The following is a 22183-nucleotide window of genomic DNA, read 5'->3' as shown; positions in this document are numbered from 1 at the left end:
TGGTTAAAGAGAGCATGACACGTCGCCCACTGCAGCGGCCGCGTACACGAAGGGTGCGCGCTGCTTACACACGAAGAATTAAGAATTCTAATATTTGTTCGCACTTGCCCTGTTTATACTTGTGCGCCCATTCCGCACATCTTTCTTTCTGTTTTGAGTAGCCTGCTATAAGTGTCATCGAGCTATGACAGTTTGTCCGCGTTCGTCCTGTGTATGGTCATTTCATGCGTGCTTTATGCTTGAGGAGCGGGCTGCAACTTTCTAGCAGCTGCTTGTCTTTCTTGGTGTGACATTGTAATTTGTTAGTTAAGCACTGATTACTTCGCCCTTGTGGAGAAACAATGCAGAATGAATGCTTAACTACCTTTGCGAGGGCACGTTTAATTTCGTGTTGTACGAATTCCTTGAAACGCAGATAAAGAACGTTCTTTGGCCTTATTGCCTGTTGGTTTTTTCTTTTATTGTAGAAATCTACAGAAACGAAAGGCTGCGTAAAGCTGGCGCACTATGTTCAAAGCTCCACCAGAGCGAACTTCTCACTAGGTTTTACTTGAAAGAGCCATTTGTACCCCCTGATCACCATCCTCGAGTCGTGTTTTTCATTGCAGTGATGCATTTCAGCGTGGTATGAGTCGTTAGGTTTAGGTCCGCCGTGCTATAACACTTAGTGCAATAGTTTTCAGCCATGGTTATTTCGCTGATAACTTGAGGACCTGTGGAATACATGAGGGTCTGTTATTGATTTTGGTCCGGCAAGAAACGGTGAAACTATGCACGTAACTCGCCTATTCGATATTGACAGCTTGTGACTAAGGGGAGTGGTCTACAACTGCATGTAACCAGTTTTCAGCTATGTTTGCTCATAAAGCCTAAAAAAGCATGCTCACATGAATACGTCGAACACCATTGCAGCAAAACCTTTGGAACCACCTCATAGAAAAGGGGAAACATAAGCAAGCTCTGCCATGATGTAGTACAGTTATGCAAAGAAGCATACCAAAACCAGAAGGACCACCGTCGCAGGACAGTGTGTGTCTGAAAACGAAAGCATGCTTTCATTTAATAAAACGAATTTCACAGACCAACATTCGAGGTGCACTGTCGTTGACAGGGCGGTTCCTCGCACCAAGGACAAATGGGCTTTAGCGTGCCCAACAAACAGTCAAGAGTTGCATTTTTAGAACCAATAACAGATGCTCACATAACAATCACACCTTTATTATTAATAAACTGTTGAACTAACCGGAACAATGCTGAGCTAGATTTGCTCTTGCATGTATTACATGTATGTTGCAGTTTCATATTGAAGCTGGTGGCGCCTAAGGCACGAGCTGCGGTGGAAGCACGAGAGGCGACAAAGGTGAGCCTGCAAAGTTAGTGGCGACATAACTACTGTTACGCTGAGATTTCGGCATTCACGGGATTCGATCGCTAGTTCAGAGTGATAAGCGTGCTGTGCGCTTCACGACACGCGGTAAGTGTCATGCCTCTTTCATGCGTAGAACCCTATTCTAGGTGAGAAATAGTGCCGCATTCATTCCTCGAGTTATCGCCCCGTTACACTTTAAGTGTTGTCTTGCGCAAATCACACCGAATGACTGAGAAAATTTGACATACTAGTAGAACTTTCCGATGCGATTACGCACCCAACGCAACCACTACAGTTTATTCTAGAAGTTACGTGGGCGCTAGCGGTAACGCTGTAATATTCGACGGCACAAGTATAAATGCCGACGTGCTTCACCACTTATCAGTTCATCGGCCGATGCTGCTGTCAGTGCCAGTATGTATCGCTGTAATCAGACTTTCCATTCACTGGCCACAAGTTCAGCCAAATAAATGGTTTCATCTTGGACCTATAGTGTGGTCTCTTTGGCCACGTCCCAGCCCAGTAACATTTGTAATTTCTTGAATATGTAGTGAAGTCTTCTTCCACACAAGATTTTCTAAAAAAGAAAAAAAACAGGTAAATAGCCCTTTCGGATCAGAAGAAACGATAAATGCTTGAATACGGAGCTGGGCTGCTCAATTAAAGCAGAGGAGGGTTTGTTTCTGTTTAAAACATACGAAAGCCGTGCAACTTTTCATATTCATCACTCATGGTAATGACGTACGGTGAATAATAGATTGCAGGTGGTATGACGTTGCTAATCTGAACAAAATTTCGCCGCGGCTGTTCCCATTAGAACCAGTTTATTATTTCATGAACAGAAGCAAGCATGGAAAGGCTTTTTTTTTACTGCCTAATAATTTGTAAACATATACCGAGAAGCCCTTCTGTGCGCTTCATAATACACAATGCGAAATGAAACTCTTCCTATCACACTGCAAAGGTTGAAGGTTAGAGCTTGCTGCGCACTTGGCAATGCATTAAGCTTCGAAATAGGCAACCAGACTTCACGCAAGACATTATAAGCCACTGTGCAAGAGACATAGCAAAAAGTCTATATACCTTCTTTGTCAATCGCATTGTTGCATGCCCTCAGTATCGTAGGCAGAGTTTTTTTTCTGAGGGTCACCTTCTTGATCTGAAGTGAGGCTCGTAGTGAAGACGACCCTGCATAATGATCTTTTTTTTTGCACTATACGGCGCACTAGTTGTGTTTCAACAATACCGTGTTCATGTGTTTCAGTCGGCAACAGTCCGCGTGGTCCACCAACTACGACTGCTGTGTCATCAGCTCTCAAATCGCATGGTGCAAGAAGGTAGACTGCCTTCGCACGAGTTGTTGTTCTTCTTGACCTATGAGGAGATCGGCATCCTTTTGAGGACAAGATCACCGGAACTTGTTCTGAAGTAAGAAAAGAAGCTAGCACGGCATATTTTGTGCGCATTCAGTAAACTTGAAATTGTCAGCTAGGTAGTTAAACCTAGTAGGGAAAATAGCAGAGAGACAGGGCAATAATGGCAGACTTACAACCACATGTAGCGCTAAGTGGGGTTGTACTGTTCTGGTCTTTCACGCCGTTTCACGACTAAACCTACTTAGGATGTTTACGGACAACTTGGGCTGCAATTCATTTGGTCAAAAAAAAGCTTTTTTAGCCTTCATAAAGTTAACAGTATTGATACATTGTCTTTCATGTTTCTAAGTCGATGAAACTTTTCAATACTGCTTTACCCATAAAGTGTTTTCTTATGTTTTCAACTATAGGGTGAACTTATAGCTTCATAATGTTGATTTTCCATACGTTTACATTGAAAACAAGTAATACACAGTGTGTTTTTCATCATGCTATGTTTATTTGTACTCACGAGAAACTGCATGGTGCACTGAAACATGTATACGTTCTTGACATATATCGCTTTATAACCTTAATAATCGCATACTTTTTATTGTACCCGCAACTAGCCTTCGGTGATAGCCTCCAATCAGTTTTTGGTCACTTTTTGCGCCCCATGTGGCCAAATAAATTCTAGTGAAATCTTTAGGTATGCAGCGCTTGACGATTGAACGCAATATGCGGAGCACGTGTCTGATGACGGCAAGAGTGATGATGAGGACAAGAACAATCAGGTCACATGATGACTGCCTCAGACACGTGACCGTCGAGACATTGGCTCTTGTAGGCACCGATAGAGCGCTGCTTGACATGGCTTACTTAGCAATTGTCTCAGGCCGACCAAATAAAAGTGGTGTTCTCTGTTTTTTTTTTGGGGGAAAGGCAAGTGCACTTTATTGAAAAGTGAGAAAAACGCTGTTTTTGCTCCTAATCGGGACTGCTCCTACACTTTTTTTTTGCCAGTGTGCTCATGTCAGCGAAATACTTGCAATATATATTGTGGTGTAAATCGTTTTAACCCACTATTATTGCTATTCAGGATGAAACTTGGATCCGGCACATATAGATGGCGACTTTTTATTTTTGAAATCGCTTGCAAAAGAAGTCTAAACTGAACGGAATGAACAATATGCAGTTTTTTTTTTTGCGACGAAACACAATTCTCGTGCCTCCATCGGCGCAATGCTTTGTTGCATGGGCGTAACGGTGACGACTATACTTCTACAGCCAGTTGTCTTTCCAGGCAAAAGGCCATTCCTGACCGCCGGCAGTATTTTCTTGTTTTTGGCATCTTGTAGCAGTAGTGGTAGCAGTGGTGCCTTAAAACCAGATAGAAGGCCTTCAGAATGATTCAGCTCTTCTTTTTCTTATCTGATTTCGTGCCACGACATTGCGGATCACGTTATCTTCTTATTATCAATAGATTCACTTTGTTAACTTGAAATGCCTGACAGGACCATTGAAGGGCGTTAAATAAAAGGGACATGAGTGTTTACATAAAAACGAAAACTAATGAAAAAAAAAGCAAGAACGAAAACAAAGAAGAGATAGAAAAGAATTCGCAGATCCCACTTACAGTGGCAATTGATGATATGCGCAGCACGAATGAGAAATGTTGATATGTAACTTTAAAATAACTACAGCGTTACAGGCTGGAGGTAAATGATGTGGTACACGACTTCCGTGTCATGACTATCATGTTCGGATGTGTTGGTGACCTTCGTAATCTATTCACGTCACGTGATACCAAACACTTGTATACTTGGAACTAGCGAAACGGCCACGAGCACGCTATGAGCAAGGTATGTTGTGTTCTTATATGGAACGCGTGTCAGGATTATCATGATTGCACCAGTCATATACTTTCGTTATCCATCGACGTCACGCAACGCCAAGTTTCGTATAAGTGGAGCTAGCAAAACAGGCGCAAGCGCATCATGAAGAGCTCATTATACTCCAACGTATCGTTGACGCACGCGCACGCTGGGCACAGCGACGCTACATGCTACGTTAGCAATACGTGAGCATTTTAATAGTCTGACGCCAGGCGCGACCAGCGTCCGTCGGCGCGGCCCGACGGCAAGCGGTGCGAAATACGACATGCTGCATTTCACGCCGATTCGTTACCCAGACAACACTGTATCTCCTCTTTTCATGACGGAGGGACGCCGGACGCACTGAAACGCGCATGCGTCAAAGCAAGGCAGCGTGATGTGGCCCTGCGAGTATATGGCTGGACCGGCGCCTGGCGTGGCAGCACCGGGATGACGCGACGAAATGAACGCCGGCGAGCACGTGCACCGCATCACGTCGAAATGTATCGGCGCGTTCTCACATGAAGCGCATCTTATGATTATCGTGTTTGCACCAGTCAAATGCCTTCGTCATCTATTGGCGTCACGTAATACCAAATTTGGCGTATGGGAAGCTAGCGAAAGGGCCGCGAGCGCATCATCAGTGTGACATGTGGTCATTTGTTACATGACACGCATGTCGTGATTATCATGTCTGGATGTGTCATATATCTATGCCGTCCATTCGCGCTGCGCAATACCGAGTTTGGTACATGTAAAGCTAGTGAAACGGTCACGAGCGCATCATGATCGTAGCAAGTAGTCATGTTATTACATGACGCGCATCTCATGATATTCATGTTTTCTCCAGCATCATACCTTCGTCATCCATTCACGTGCCATAATGCCGAAACTGGTATAAGTGAAGCTAGTGAAACGGCCGCCAGCGCATCATGAGCGCGGCATGTAGTCTTGTTGTTACATGACACGCAACTTATGATTATCATGTTTGCACCAGTCACATACCTTCGTCATTCATTCACGTTCCGTAATAACAAATTTCGTATATGTGACGCTAGCGAACCGGCCCCGAGCACACCATGAGCGTGGCATGTAGTCGTGTTGTTACATGACACGCATGTCATGATTTTCATGTTAGAGTCTGTCACTTGTGTTCTCCATGCAATCACGTCATACCTTACCAGTTTTGCAACATGCCATTTGAACGAAAGCACCGCAAGAGCTTCAGGATCATGACCTGTATATCATGACATTCATGACATATATATTATAATTTTCATGTTGTGACTAGTCAAATATGTTCCTCATACAGTTAGGTTATGCCAGACCAAGTTTGGTATCGATCGGCCGGGTGATTATCGAAACGGCCAGGTGAGCTAAAAGTCGTAAGCGGCTGGATAGATAGATAGATAGGTAGATAGATAGATAGATAGATAGATAGATAGATAGATAGAAACAGAGATGGATATGCTCCGAATCACCGAAGTTCGCTAGGAAATCTTCGCATTTAATATCCGCCACATTATCGGCGAGAAACTGCTCTGAAAAGCTGAAAATAATGCTTTTTTTTTTCCACCACCGCATCAGGGCCGGGTCACCTACGGAAATGTCACGCCTAACCGCACGCCTTATCTTGCCGGAAAAAATTGGACCGAAAATTCCGGCTAATCTTTGTCCCAGCTATTTGGAAGGCCACATCAAATCCTCTGGGACACGCCGACAGAGCCGCGTAGAAGCGGCAATAATTTGACTTGATTTCCTGCCTGCAGGCATGTCGTCTACCCAGGATTTGACTAAGAGTGTAGTTCAACTCGAAACAAGAAAAAGTAATTTATCGGAACGGTAATTTTTATCGTACACCGCGACGTGTGCCGGATCGATAGCTATCGCCTCTTGTCTATAGCGCTACGCAGATAAACCGGCACACGCACATTCTCCTCTTCCTGTATGTGCATTTTCAGTATTTATTGGGCGTTTGTGTTATCTTCCCTTTTCTCTTGTTCTTTGTATGAAGGTTTACGCCCCATTGTCTTGTCTCATGTAACAAATTACATCTAGCCGATGGGAATACATGGTTCTGAGTATATTTCACATTGGTCTTTTGCTGTCCCTAATTCAAAAGTTTGTTCTCGTTCTTTGTCGTCGTGTCATTTGGTCTTCTAATGGTCCATCTTTTAGAGCACAAAGGCGCCAGAAGATTCACGCTAAGGCCGACAAGAACCGATATCCATCTGTCTTTGTTGGAATCCCGAAGCCGGTAAGTATTCTGTACTTTTCAATTTCGTTTTCGTTATGAAAAGTGGACAACTGGGCGCATCGGCACAGTGGTCGATGCTTTTTTTTTGAAATTCGCACAGCAAGAGATGTAGATACATTACATGCTGTTTGCATTCACTTTTGCTCACATCGAAAAGCAGAGCGTAATCTTATGCAATGAGAAAGCAGTATTTTTTCCTAAAATCTACAACACACAGAAACATGGGAAAACGAATAGGACTACACAAAGTAAGTCACTAGATAGAGAAATTACTGCTTTCACACTACTCTAGTGCGCTTGTAACGTGCAGTGAATTTTCCATCGCACAAATTAGCAGATCCCACGTACTGTACACTGGGAATCGATTAATAACGAAGCAAGAATGAGGAACGTTGATATGTCACTTTAAAATCGGCACAAATTTACATGGCGGACGTAAGTTACGCCGTACATAACTTTCATATCATGATTATCATGTTTGCAACAGCCATATACCATCGTCATCTACTCACGTCACGTAACGCCACATTTGATACATATGAAGCTAGCGAAATAGCCATGAGCGCACTTCGAGCGTAGCATGTAGCCATGTTTTACATGACACGCACGTCATCATTATTATGTTTGGATGTGTCATATACCCTTGCTATCCATTCGCGTCACGTAATACCAAACTTGGTATATATGAAGCTGCTGAAACAATTGCGAGTGCATCATGAGTGTGGCATGTAGTCATTTTCTTACATGACACATGTGTCACTATTATCATGTTTGCGCCAGTCACATACCTTCGTCATCTATTCCCATCACGTAACACCAGATTGGGTATATTTGAAGCTATCGAAATGGCCGTGAGTGCACTATGAGCGTAGCATGTAATTATGTTTCACATGAGACGCATGAAATGATAATTATGTTTGCACCAGTCTTATACCTTTGTCATCAATCACGTCACGTAATACCAAGTTTTTTGTATGTAAAGCTGGTGAGACAACCGCGAGCGCATCATGAGCGTGGAATGTAGTCATGTTGCTACATGTCACGCATTCCATGATTAATATGTTTGCATCAGTGACATACCATCGTCATCAATTCACGTCCTCTAATACCAAATTTCGTGTAGGTGATGCTAGCAAAACGACCGCGATTGCATCATTAGCGTGGCATGCAGTCATGATCTTACATGACATGCATGTCATGGTTTCCACGTGAGGGCCTGTCAGTGCTGTTCGCCATGCAGTCATGTCATACCAAACCTGTTTTGCGGTATTCTATGTGAACGAAACCACTGCAGGAGCAGCAAGACCATGACATGTAAGTGAAGACATTCATTGAATTCATGACATGCATATCATGATGTTCATGGTATGACCAGTCTCTTATGCTTGTCATACGTCATGTTATGCCGTACCAAATTTTGGTACAGATCCCTTTATCCAAACGGCCAGGATAGCTAGAAGTAGTAGGTGGCTAGATAGATAGATAGATAGATAGATAGATAGATAGATAGATAGATAGATAGATAGATAGATAGATAGATAGATAGATAGATAGATATGGTCAAACTTGCCGAAGTTCGCTAATGAATGCTTCGGATTGAAAAAAAAAAAGACCACCAGACGCCAATTTCGCTTTTCATGCCCTATTGCAGCACCGGCTGAAATTTCAGGGCTACATTTAAAGACCAAATGTGTGCGTTCGATGAGAGTCAGTGTGGTAAACACCAAAATCCAGCACAACTCTGAATTATTTTTGGTTCACTGGTAATGGAAAGATGTGCGGAAACAAGCGCATCTGCGGAGAATGGTGCCTATTAGCAGATTGTTCTCGGGGAGAGGGTGGTGCATTCGGAGAAAAAAAATATTGCCTCAATTCTTTTGTCAATATATTTGTTGGTGTGTTTTTACTGGTGTGCCTGTTTGAGTTACGTTTATTTAGTCTGTCCTCTGATATTCAGACACTCTTCCGTACTTGGTCGTCGTAACTAGTTCAGGTTCACATTAATAATACCGACATTCTTATTTTTTTTCTTGGCGCATGTTGCCTAGTAAACAGCAATTTATCGTTGCGCATTGCTTGAAAAGCATTACTTATTGCATGGGTTCCACGTTGCAGGAGTATACGATGTGTTAAAGGAAAAAGTCAGAGCAATTGTAATGAATCTTCGTCTTTTGATCTCTTTTGAATCACGAAGTTCCCCATGGGTTAATTATCACACGTCCCCGTTAGTACATCTGTATGAAGCGAGCCTAACTATTGGCTACAAACACAGATCAGTGCTCTATATTATTTTAGGTTGGACTGTGCATGATTCAGCAGTGGGGGCCATACTACAATTTTCCGGCTATGACATCACCGTATATACTGTGACAAAGCCTAGGTTTCTTCGCTACTATTTCTGCTCTGACTACATCATCCAGTGACAGGCATAATACTTATTCGTATGCGGATTTCCTCTTGTGATTCGGCATCGATATAACGGTTTTGCGAAGCTTTCCAAAACATTTACCTGCAGTTCGCCCTCCTCAGCATGACTGTGATATCCAGTTAAACAAATGAAATAGTTTGAATAGCTGCGTCTCTATGGATAGGTTCCAACAATGCTTTATTGCTTTGTATTTGGATATCTTAGAGGTTTGAAACTTGGAAGTTCAGTTACACTGAAGAGCAATAGAGTGCACTAATCTTTTATTCTTCAGAATACTTTAGCTTATAGATGCCTGTCTGTCTTTTTTTTTTCAGATTGAGCGTCTCGAAAAAGTCCGTAGAAGGGGACTTTGAAATTAAAGGTAAAGTTAGCTTTTTTTTAAAGCAATTACGGTATACACTTGGAAAGATCCACAGATATTCATCTTTGGGAGTTGTCTACCGTAAAATGCTGATCAAGGCACCCACCCGAGAGAGCAGGTGCCTGCCTTTTTCGAGATATCATAAATAAGCGCCAATGATCAAGCAAGCATTGTTGCCCCCATCCTGTAATTCCACAAAACTTTATCAAACGAACATTGCTTGCGTGAAAAGAACAAGAATGAGTTCACAGAATGCGTATGTAATCCTGTTTATGAATTTTCCTTGTCGTTAGCTGTATACTGTAAAATAGAGGTGTTGTACGTCGAGAAAGGTTCAGACGCAGCTTGGCAAAATGAGCTTTATCAGGCAGGTCTGGCTAATGGCGAGCGGCGTGCGCGAGCTACTACTGCAGCCACTGATCATCCTCGCCTTCATTACCAGCAGAGCGTCCGTTATTCAGATTCATTACAATTACTCCCAGCGAAATAAGGAGCCATCCTGGCGACCTATGGACAAGTAAACACGGGAGGGTCGTAGCAGGGCTTAAGTCTCGAGACGTGGACAATTTCCTGGCCACGACGACATTGGTCAGAAGATGGTTCCAGTGGCTCGATGAGGTAATTCACCGGTGACGTTGTTTGTAGCACACGATATGGGCCGTTATACTTGGGGACCAACTTGGTAGAAAGACCAGGTGTAGCAGAAGGGACATGCAGCCAGACGAGTGAACCTGGATCGTAGGAAGTAGTGTTATTTGATGCGTCATGGTGGTGCTTTTGGCGTCCTTGGTCTTGGGTTGTGAATGATCTTGCCAGTTGGCGGCATTCTTCAGCGTATGTAGCGGCTTGAGACAAAGTCGTGGACTCTGAGGAGTCAGGTTTGTACGAAAGAATGGTGTCCATAGTGCAAGAAGGTTCGCGTCCGTAAAGGAGGAAAAAAGGAGAGAACCCAGTAGTGCTTTGAATGGCGGTATTATAAGCGAACGTGATAAACGGGAGCACTCGGTCCCAATTGGAGTGGTCTGACGAGATATACATAGACAGCATGTCACCAAGGGTGCGGTTGAAGCGCTCTGTCATTCCATTGGTCTGGGGATGATAGGCGCTTGTAGTGCGGTGAACGACGTGGCACTCACGCAGCAATGCTGTGATGACGTCTGACAAGAATACGCGACCACGATCACTCAGTAACTCCCGAGGGGCTCCATGACGTAATACGATGTTGTGAAGAACGAAAGTCGGAACGTCTTTTGCTGTAGACGAGGGAAGGGATGAAGTTTTGGCATACCGCGTGTGATGGTCGACGGCAACTATAATCCAGCGGTTACCGTCAGCGGTGTTGGGAAGGGGACCATAGATATCGATGCCGACGCGGTCGAATGGTCGGGATGGGCATGGTAAGGGTAGCAAGGTACCGCTGGCGTGACAAGGGGGAGTTTTTCGTCTCTGGCACGTCGAGCAGGCCCGAACGTATTGTCGTATAAAACGGTACATGCCACGCCAGTAATATCGGAGACGTATACGAGAATAAGTCTTCAGGAAACCTGCGTGGCCACATTGGGGGTCGTCATGAAACGTGGAACAAATTTCGGATTGCAGATGACGTGGAATCACGAGTAGCCACTGACGTCCACCGGGTGCGTAGTTGCGTCGGTACAGCACGTCGTCGCGAGTGGCGAAGTGCTCGACTTGCCGACGCAACGTGCGAGAAGGGGGGGGAAGCCGTCCGCCCAGCCAGGATGTCTAGAATCGAAGCAACCCAAGGGTCCTTGCGTTGCTCAGATGGCATGTCGGCGATGGTGACGGCAGTGGCATCACAGGTTAGACTTTCGCAGCAGTCTGGGTCAGGGGGTAGAGGCGAACGGGATAGGGCGTCTACGTCCGAATGTTTCCGGCTGGAGCGATAGACCACGCGAATATTATATTCTTGGAGGCGTAATGCCCATCGGGCGAGGAGACCACTTGGATCCTTCAGTGACGACAACCAGCAGAGGGCGCGGTGGTCAGTCACGACGTCAAAAGGGCGCCCGTACACGTAAGGTCGAAATTTCTCTATCGCCCAAATAATAGCGAGGCATTCCTTTTAAGTGACAGAATAGTTGGTTTCGGCTTTGCTAAGAGTTCGGCTTGCGTAGGCAACCACGTACTCTTGGAAGCCGTCTTCCTTCTGTGCAAGAATAGCGCCTAGCCCGACACCACTAGCGTCGGTGTGGATCTCTGTGGGTGCCGATGGGTCGTAGTGTCGCAGAATATGCGGCGACGTGATGAGGCGGCGCAGTTCATTGAAAGAATCGTCACAGATGGCAGACCAGGCTGAAAGGTCTCTAGAGCCGGCGAGGAGCTTGGTCAAAGGGGCGATGATCGTCGCGAAATCGCGGACGAAGCGCCGGAAGTAAGAGCAAAGGCCTATGAAGCTTCGGAGCTCTTTCATGGTGGTCGGTTTGGGAAACGCTGAAACGGCTGTAAGTTTGGCAGGGTCAGAAAGAATGCCGTCTTTTGAAACCACGTGGCCAAGGATCGTAAGCTTTCGAGTGGCGAAATGGCACTTCTTCAGATTCAGTTGCAGCACCGTGAAAGAAATACACTCGAGGACCTTCTCGAGGCGGGTTAAATGGGTTGCCAAATCAGTTGAAAAGACGACAATGTCATCTAAATAACAAAGGCAAACGTTCCATTTGAGGCCTCGAAGGATAGAGTCCACCATCCGCTCGAAAGTAGCTGGCGGGTTGCAGAGGCCGAAGGGCATGACTGTGAATTCGTAAAGCCCGTCGGGCGTGATGAAAGCAGTTTTTTCACGATCGGCCTCTGCCATGGGTACCTGCCAGTATCCAGAGCGCAGATCTAAAGAAGAGAAAAATTCGGCTCCCTGTAGGCAGTCCAAGGCATCGTCAATGCGTGGCAGCGGATAGACGTCCTTGCGCGTGATTCGGTTGAGACGCCGGTAGTCCACGCAAAACCTGATGGATCCGTCCTTCTTCTTCACCAACACAACTGGAGAGGCCCAGAGACTGCTTGACGGTTCGATTATGCCACGTGTCAGCATGTCGTCAATCTGTTCATTGATGGCACGGCGTTCGGTAGTTGACACACGATATGGACGCTGCCGTATTGGCGTCTCTTGACCGGTATCTATACGGTGAACAACAGATGACGCTCGACCTAAGGTAGGCTGATTGTGGTGAAACGAGGCTCGAAAACGCTGTAGGAGCTTGATCAGCTGTTCCTGCTTCCCAGGCGTGAGGTTACAATCAATGGACTTGCGGAATACATCCATAGGTTCATTAGCGTCAGTTGCGGGTGTAATGGCACAAGTCGGTAAAAATGGCTTGTCTGGATAGATCGGGTCTTCGAAAATACAATTTAAGGTCTCGAGGCTTCCCAGACACTCGCCGCGTAGCAGGTGGGGCTGGGGTCTAGCAACGACGGCAGCGTAGGTCAGCGGCGTAGGGACAGATGGCGATGGAGGCAGTGCCTGCGTGACCTGTGTCTCAATGACCTGGCGTAGACGTGGGTCTAACGAGGTCACTGGCGCGGATGCTTCGGCCACAAGAGAAAGCTGACGCGCAACTTCTTCACGAATGAATAGTTCGATTTGGGGCAGTAAGACGGTGTGATCAGCAGCGACGTCGTGCACGAGGGCGGAAACTTCAGCCGTATCTTCAGCGGCCCTGCGCGTTGAGACACGCTGCTTACGCAACTCGTCGTACTCCTGACAGAGTTGGACAACATCGGTGACGGTCTGTGGATTCCTAGCGACGAGGATCTGGAAGGTATCGTCGTCAACTCCTTTGATGATGTGCTTGATTTTGTCGCGTTCGGTTAGAGATTCATCGACGCGCTTGCAAAGAGACAAGACATCGTCAATGTAACTTGTAAATGTCTCGTCCCTGCGCTGGACTCGACTACGGAGACGCTGTTCCACGCGAAGCCGGCGCACGGCGGGACGACCGAAGACCGCGGCGATGGTGGTCTTGAATGCGGACCAGTTGGTGATTTCGCCTTCGTGGTTCTTGAACCAGAGGCTGGCCACATCAGCGAGGTAAAAGCGCACGTTTGTGAGCTGGTCGCAGGCATTCCACTTGTTGGAAGCGCTTACGATTTCGTACTCGACGAGCCAGTCCTCAACGTCTTGTTCGTCGTTGCCGCGAAAAATTGGCGGGTCGCGTTGCCGAGGCACGCCAGTACAGTAGACTGTTGTTGGTAAGGCAGCTTGAGAAGGGCCAGCAGCAGTCATGGTGAACGGTGAGGGTAGCGTCCGATTGCGAAGTTCCAGGTTGATGGGAACCCCGGCTCCTCCACCACTTAAAATAGAGGTGTTTTACGTCGAGAAAGGTTCAGACGCAGCTTGGCAAAATGAGCTTTATCAGGCAGGTCTGGCTAATGGCGAGCGGCGTGCGCGAGCTACTACTGCAGCCACTCATCATCCTCGTCTTCTTCATTACCAGCAGAGCGTCCGTTATTCAGATTCATTACAACTGGTCAAACCGGTAGCCGCTTGAATGGTGACACTTGCAAGAGTTATCCATCACTGAAATTATCAATGAAAAGAAATTGTCATTAACAAGATATATATTTCTAGCAAGAGCGTACGAGCCGTGCCACCTGCAACCACCTCTCAGCTGAAGAGGTGGCGAAATTATCAAAAGCCCTTCAGCTTGGAAATTCCATCGTGCCCAAATAATACACGAAGAGGCGGAACAAGCGGTTTGGGGTCACTATGTGTCAAGCGACAAATAGCATCGAAAAGACTCCCGAATACCTCACATCGACTGCAAACTTTTGCGTCCGAATCTAAGGAGTCGTTCGACAGTGAACAGGGTCAATAAAAATAGTAAATAAATAAAGCATTGATTAGCAATATGGTTGGCCATTTCTTACATCTGGCGGCTCTTCGACGCAGTCTTCAATTTTCGTTCAGTATCGAACAAGCGCCCCCCTCCCACTCCCCTAAATCTGGTCAGATTCTCCTTCTCCGTAGGAATGAGGGGTGGGGGGGTGGGACTTGCTCGGCCTTATATGCGTACGCGTAGTGCGGTTCTTCCTAGAACGCCGTTTTATGGTGGTAGCGGCATAGTGTTTCTCGATTCGTGAATGATGTGCTCCGACTCAACACAACAAAAATGTAACAGAATTAGATAGATGCTTGGCCATCAATGGGGGTAGCATCATCAGTATGCACTGCCACCAAATGAGCAGAGGTCAAGTCCATTGCTAGTCCCATGCGTGCCTGTAGACGTCCGGTAGCGTGCCACGGACACATACAACAGACATGTTACACGCTAGTTTCAACTTCCCTCGATCTGTGCAGGGTGCACAGACCGAGCGCACAGACAAAAGAAAGCAGCGGTTGGCATCCTGGCATTGGTCTGGCGCCTGTTTCCTGGCTGCCACCATTTGCCTCGTGGAGGCGTACACATGGTTGAGTAAGGGCCCTCTGCCGTAGAGCTTGTACAGCTGACAAAGAGAACTGCACACATCAAATAAATTTTGGCTTCGCGAAAATTGCATGCCGAACAAGTGTTTCGCCACGCACTGTCTCAACATTCTGGCTAACGTTAGAAAAAGAAAGCACACTATTAATAAAAATGCCGTCCAAAAAAGCTCTTTCACAAAAGCAGTAGTTTACAATAATTCTGTTCTCTTGCGTATCTTTTCGCGCCCTCCCCCGCAGCGGTGGTTTAGTGGCTAAGGTTGCTGGTTTAAGGCTAAGGCTGCTGACCCGCAGGTCGCGGGATTGAATCCGGGCTGCGGCAGCTGCATTTCCGATGGAGGCGGAAATGTTGTAGACCCGTGTGCTCAGATTTGGGTGCGTGCACGTTAAGGAACCCCAGGTGGTCAAAATTTCCGGAGCCCTCCTCTATGGCGTCTCTCATAATCACATGGTGGTTTCGGGATATTAAACCTCGCATATCAATCTATCAATCTTATTAAACCTCACATATCAATCAATCAAATCATTTGTGCCTATCAGCCCCACTGGTATCTCTCCTTCGTGGAGTGTAGTGGTGGTGGTGTGAAGGGGGGGGGGAGCTCAACCATTTATATACAGACTCCTTAATAAAACTGTCCGTACCTCCGTCTTGTCCCAGAAGACAATGATAGCCATAATTAATACGTAAAATAAAAATAAACTTGCTCTTCTGTGTTGACGCTTCAACCGGGCCTGTCGCCTTGAAGTTCAATGTTTTAACCACGCTGCTCAACAACCTTATTGAAAAGAATGCAAAGCACAAAAAAACCCAAACAACCTTTGGAAAATCCCCAAAGGAGATTGTGCGCGTGTTTTTAAAAGAGCGACAATACGACTTGCTTCTTGCAACATCGGAGGTTATCAGATAACAACACAGGTGTTATTCTCGACACAAATCATATTTTGGCAATTATCGAAATAGAGTTTCTTAACGTGAACCTTGTATTGTACTGCCAATTGTAAAATAAATTACTCGCATCTGAACTTGCTTGTTTATTATGGGCAACAAGACGCTTTTACTGTTTTGTGAATCAGTGAGCTCTAACAGGACGTGTCGATATTGTTACAGTTTTTATTATTTCCTTCAAAATCATGCTGTATTATTAAACTTGTGATTAAAAACAAGCAACTAGTGTGAAAGTGTGAGACTGATTTGTGCAGCCGTAGTGCGCTGCTTTAGTGTGCAATTGTATAAGCGAAAATTGATGCGTCCTCACCTGCTGGGCCATGTACTTCTTCCTCTCAGGGACCCCAATGTCTCAAGGCGTGGTCGAAGGCAAAGTACGCGTGGCAGTGATGTTCGACGAAGCGCCACTCACACAGGTGACGTCGCATCGTTTATGGGCAGCATTTCTGCCATGTCAATATAGGCGAAATAAAGATACAAGACACAGAACGGGCCTTCTTGAACGACTTTCTGGGCAATGTTTTTAAAACTTCTCACTGACAGCTCCCCTGTACTTGTAACATTCCTCACACCATATCCCACATTTGTTAAATAAGATAAACAAATTTTGTTCTTACACGCCTTTAGAATTATCGCCACTCTCAAACCGAAGAAAAACCATTTACATTGGTCCGCCGCGGTGGTCTAGTGGCTAAGGTAGTCGGTTGCAGACCCGCAGGTCGTGATATTGGATCCCGGTTGTGGTGGCTGCATTTTCTATGGAGGCGAAAATGCTGTAGGTTCATGGACTCACACTTAGGTGCATGCTAAAGAAACCCATGTGGTAGAAATTTTGGAGTCCTCAAATACGGCGTCTTTCGTAATCATATGTTGATTTTCGGATGTTAAACCACACAAATCAATGAATCAATAATCGTTTCCTTTTGCATAAATAAATAAATACTGCTCTTTCTTTCCTCCTCTTCGTGTAGCACTATTTACCTTACCGTATTTATTTCTCCGCACAGAAAGGTGAGATATTGGTAACCACTGCCACTGATACTGGCTGGACGCCATACTTCCCGCTGCTGGCCGGAGTTGTCACTGAAATTGGAGGGCCACTGTCCCACGGTGAGCCTCAAACCTTCAAGCTGTCTTATGTAAACGAGAATGTAACAGTTTCTTTGTATACAAGCATCCCGAGAGTGACTCTTCTGGTGCGAAAGCGTTAATACGATGCGACTTTGTTTTTTACAAAAAGCCACCGAATGAAAGTGCAATGAGGTTGGGTTGCTAGGTGAACGTGTCTTGCAACAAGGCCCCACCACGGAATTTCGAGGCTGAAAAGAACAATGAAAGAGCACGCTCACGAATCGCCCTCTTCCGCAGCAATATTCATTTTAAGGATACATGAAGGGGTTCTATTCGCGGCGGTAGTAGAGTGGTTATGCTAGTCGGCTGCTGATATCATGGGTTTGATCTTGGCCGCGGTGGTCTGATTTCAACGGAGGCGGAACGCTGGACGGGCGTGCATTGATATTACGTTAAAGAGTCCCAGGTTTGAACAATTTCCGGTTTCCTCTATACGCACTGCCATATAATCATACTGTGATTTTGGCACGCATGTATGGAACCTCTTTTCTTCAGTGGTGGAGCACGTGGCTGTGGAGACGGTTGTTCGCAGCTGCTAGCTCACGGTAACTCCAAGCATAATTTTGTCCTTGAATTATAGCGGAATGTTCTGGCTTGCAGTATGACTGTGTTAGGTGTACCATAATGGCGTCAGACTTTGCGTGTTTCGGCAGGATTTGGTAGCGAATGCAGTCGGCTAGGTGCTACGGACAAAGATGATTCCGTCTCTGGAAGCACAGAAATAAAACACAGTCAGTCAGAAATTATGTGATGCGAAAAATGATTGTCATATGAAGACGTCAGCTAATGACATCACAGGAAATCAAAATGTACGACGTCAACCTCATGTCGCTATGCCGTAATCACATGACATCGCTGCTTGGCTCTAAGGTTTTTGCCTTTGAGTTTTTGAAGAGAAGAGCATGTGGGATCACTGATTATTAAATGCGAAGAATTCTTTAGCGAAGTTTGGTGACTTTGAGCGTATCTGTCTGTCTGTCTGTCTGTCTGTCTGTCTGTCTGTCTGTCTGTCTGTCTGTCTGTCTGTCTGTCTGTCTGTCTGTCTGTCTGTCTTGTCTGTCTGTCTGTCTGTCTGTCTGTCTGTCTGTCTGTCTGTCTGTCTGTCTGTCTGTCTGTCTGTCTGTCTGTCTGTCTGTCTGTCTGTCCAGCCGCTGACGTTTGGGTGCTCTCGTGATCACCTCCTTGGCGTGAACCAAAATCAGCATGGGAGGGTAAGATGGTTTGACGAATATGACACGCTGGTCAAAACATGAATATGTAACATTCCCGTCGCGCATGTCGTGAAACACTTCCCTCCAGACAGTGGCACATACCCACGGGCGAGTATGAGCCACTTATATGCGTGTATGTACCACAGGTGATAGACACGACGAGAATACACATGGAAAATTTTAACTAGCGAGCGTTAAAAAATACCCGACATTGGTACCGTCGACCCACGAATGCAAAAAATAAATGTCAGGGTCCCAGCTGGAATTAACCAAAGCTTTCTCCGTCTAAATGAACCATTTTACCACAGGGCTACGTCAGATCTCGGAACTACTTTTCAGATAGACGATATTCTTTGTGAAATGTTGATAGTAGTTGCAGTGCTGCCCAACCAATTTTATAAACATTGCATGTGTACTCCTTTACTAGAGCAGCCACGTTGGGTTAACGTCAATTGTGGTTAGTTGCTATGCGCTGAAGTTGATTTATGTAGCAGTGTCCAAAGCCAGCATCCTCGCGAGCATCGGCGCTTCATATCAGCTTCTGGTGTTGCTAATACACATGTTCCAGTTGGCATCGTTGTTGCGCAAGTGCAAACAACTGGTTATATAAATATCTGCAACTATTCAACATATGTCTGTGCGTTGAACAATTGTAGATACATTTAGCGTCATTTCAGGACGCGTCGCCTAATAAAAAAAATGCAACACGGTCACCTCCCTCCGCATGTTTCGCATAACGTCGATTCCCAAGTACGTGGGATTTGCCGAATTTTATTATTTTTAAACTAGTCCACGATATAGCTTGCCGTTTGCTTCTCAGTTCTGCATATTTTCGGATTTCGCGTAAGATAACCAGAGAGAATGAACCATTTCAAGTGCTTCCCAAGTTCTTTTCAACACTCTACCCTTAACAGAGTACAAAGTCTATGTAATTTTAACTTTCCTTATCTTGATGGTTTCCACTGTCATTCTTCTTATCTCAGCTTTTCATTGTCTTAAGTCAGTTATTCATAAGGTTCGGATGCTTCCCTTTTCTGTTTTTTCAGGTAGCCTTCCACATAGTTGAGTGTGTTCCCCTCTACTTTTAATTGCCATTCCACGATTCTCGTCATGTCGTTGATTCTTCCCATTTTGCACTGATTTCTTCTTTGCCTGTATGTTTATGCTTTCCTAACGTGATATTTTTTGGTCGACTGTACTCTATTGTTTATTTTCGCGTGTGCCTACAGAAAGATTATATCGTTGTTCCTGGGAACGGTAAATTAATAATAATAATAATAATAATAATAATAATAATAATAATAATAATAATAATAATAATAATAATAATAATAATAATAATAATAATAATAATAATAATAATAATAATAATAATAATAATAATATTATTATTATTATTATTATTATTTATTTATTTATTATTATGCGCACGCCTGGCATTGCAATCCAGGCGTGCGCCGCGCGGCGTTGCTTTGACGCATGCGCGTTGGAGCGTGCCCGGCGTCCCTCCGTCACCGAGGGAGGCAGACGTGGTGCTGCCTGGATAACGTCGTCAGCCCGAACTGCAACATGTAGCATTTCGTGCTGGTTGTCGCGGGCAGCGCCGACAGACGCTGGTCACACCGGTCGCGCCAGGCGTCAGACTATAGAGTGCTCGCCCTGTGCTAGCGTAGCGTCACTGCACCCAGCCTGCGCGTGTGTTAAGTTTTGTTATGAGAACGCTATGAGCGTAGCATGTAGTCACGTCTTACATGAAACACATATTATGATTATTTTAAAGTGACATATGTCAACCTTCCTCATTCGTGCTTCACCTATCATCGATTCCCACTATGCGTGGGATCTGCCAATTTTTTCGTTAAATATTTTAAAAATTTCTCGACGGGTGTTTCTTATATTTTTGGCAGGTGCCGTCGTCGCTCGTGAATATGGCCTTCCTTGCGTTGTCGGTATTGAGGGCATTACCACGATGCTTAATTCTGGTAAGTTACCATCCCGTGGTTCTACTACCATAGTTGCCTTTGTAATATAGAGCGAGTTCAGAAAACTGTTTCATAAAAATGCACTTCTAAGCGTCTCCAATACTACGCGTCCTCATTGGTGCAGTTTGAAGTCTTTTCAAACGTGCTCGTCAAGTCAATGAACCACAGAGACAAAGCAAAAAATAAAGGATTTACAGAAGAGTATTGTAATCAAAACAGCAGTTGTGCACACACACACACACGAGCAAACACACACACACACACACGCACGCACGCACACACAGACACACACACGCAAACGCCGCTGATGCACATACATACAGTATGTCGAGGATGTATGCACATAAACAATGTAGAAATGAGAAAAAAGTGCTACTAGAAGCCATAAAGTGTGTTTCATCGATCCATTTAGGAGCATGCAGCAATGAAGTTCGAACAGTATTGTGCGCAGTTTGAGGAAGTTGGTGTTTCTTCACGTCGCAGAACCTAACACTCAGAAAATCTTTTACTGCTGCTAATACAGAACATTCACAAACATTGAAGGTCCTTGTTGGAACTTCGGCAATCCCACGACGCACCACGTAATGTTCACTGGCAGAAGTGGGATTTTACTGAATACCGTGGCCACAACCGGCGCTGGCTAACACGGCCGAAGTTACACAGAAACGAAATGCTTTTGCAGTTCAAAGAAGCGACAGTTTGTTTAGGCTCACGCTCTGCCATCGCAGTCGAAGCTTCCTGCGCTGGACAAGCGCGCCGAGTAACACAGCAGGTGCACGCTCCTAGCAGATGACTCGCGCTGCACCTGATTCGCTGTGCGAACAACTGATTCGCTCAGTTGTTCGCACAACCGAGCGTAATTAATACTTTCCCCACTCGCTCTTCACCTAACCTTCATAAAAGGCAGCAGCAAGATCAGGCGCATAATCGTTTGTGTTCCATTTCGAAAATGCTTCGCTCATCTGTTGTATTCATACACAGAACAACTGCCAAATTTTCTTTTTTTTTGGCTCAAACGACCACCACTGCACCGGATTCAGAACGAGATCACTGTTTCATCAAAACGCCTTTAGTTTGTTTCGAAAATCGGGTGACACAAGAAGACCGAGCGAACACACAGACGTGATGTGAATGTCGTTTCGGGGTGGTAATGATTGCTGTGGATACCTTCTTAGCACTTTTTACCAGTGGGATCATGATCTAGCAAAAGAGGTTTTGTTGGATCTAACTGATCTATATCGATTGAAGTTAGTAAAATGTCATCCTTCCGGACAAGTAAGCTTTCGCCAATAATACAACAATTGCTACGAAACGTGGGTCTATTAGAAAGAAAAAAGGTTATGAGCTAAACAACTTTGGCCTACAATAATGCTTCTAATCATGTGTAGACATAAAGTCAGTAAAGTAACTTTCTGTTTTTGTATTCTACAGGCGACACAATTCACCTCGATGGCAACACTGGCATCATCAAGAAAATTGCCCTGCTGCAGGCAGATGATGTCTGACAACCATATCAACCAGAAGGAGGACTTCGTGTCTCTGTTCAAGAATGATAACAAATAAAAAATAAGTTGGACAGCTCAGTAGTAATTCAGTCTAGTTCACTTGCGAGCCTGCAATCGCTCTTAGACCGGAATGTGCATCAGCATGCTGGTAATTATTGCCTTTCATTGCGATAGCAACATATGAAAAATCTTAGCTGGATGTTGCCGCCAGCGTTGTCGTCGACATTGGGGTCTCCGTCAGTCACCGTATATGTATTCGTATTTATATATATATAAGCACAAGAAAAAGAAACTAATAAAAAAGGACTCCGGCGCGCAGAATCCAACTTGGGA

General features: G+C 45.2%; 1 protein-coding gene across 1 annotated transcript in view; it reads left to right on the top strand.

The window, feature by feature from the left end:
- The window catches only part of LOC119177846 (rifampicin phosphotransferase), a 117468-nt gene extending 95540 nt beyond the window's left edge, over positions 1-21928 (top strand). Inside the window, exons 32-39 of the mRNA XM_075867303.1 lie at positions 1297-1360; positions 2634-2797; positions 6777-6866; positions 9604-9644; positions 16361-16437; positions 17029-17131; positions 20271-20345; positions 21777-21928. Of these exons, the coding sequence (XP_075723418.1) occupies positions 1297-1360; positions 2634-2797; positions 6777-6866; positions 9604-9644; positions 16361-16437; positions 17029-17131; positions 20271-20345; positions 21777-21850 (688 nt within the window). The 3' untranslated portion in view covers positions 21851-21928. The remainder of the gene's footprint in view (positions 1-1296; positions 1361-2633; positions 2798-6776; positions 6867-9603; positions 9645-16360; positions 16438-17028; positions 17132-20270; positions 20346-21776) is intronic.
- Positions 21929-22183: the final 255 nt, after the last annotated feature.

This window comes from Rhipicephalus microplus, chromosome 1 (assembly GCF_043290135.1).
Source record: "Rhipicephalus microplus isolate Deutch F79 chromosome 1, USDA_Rmic, whole genome shotgun sequence".
In the NCBI taxonomy this organism is placed as follows: domain Eukaryota; kingdom Metazoa; phylum Arthropoda; class Arachnida; order Ixodida; family Ixodidae; genus Rhipicephalus; species Rhipicephalus microplus.
This window is presented reverse-complemented; position numbering and strand designations above follow the sequence as displayed.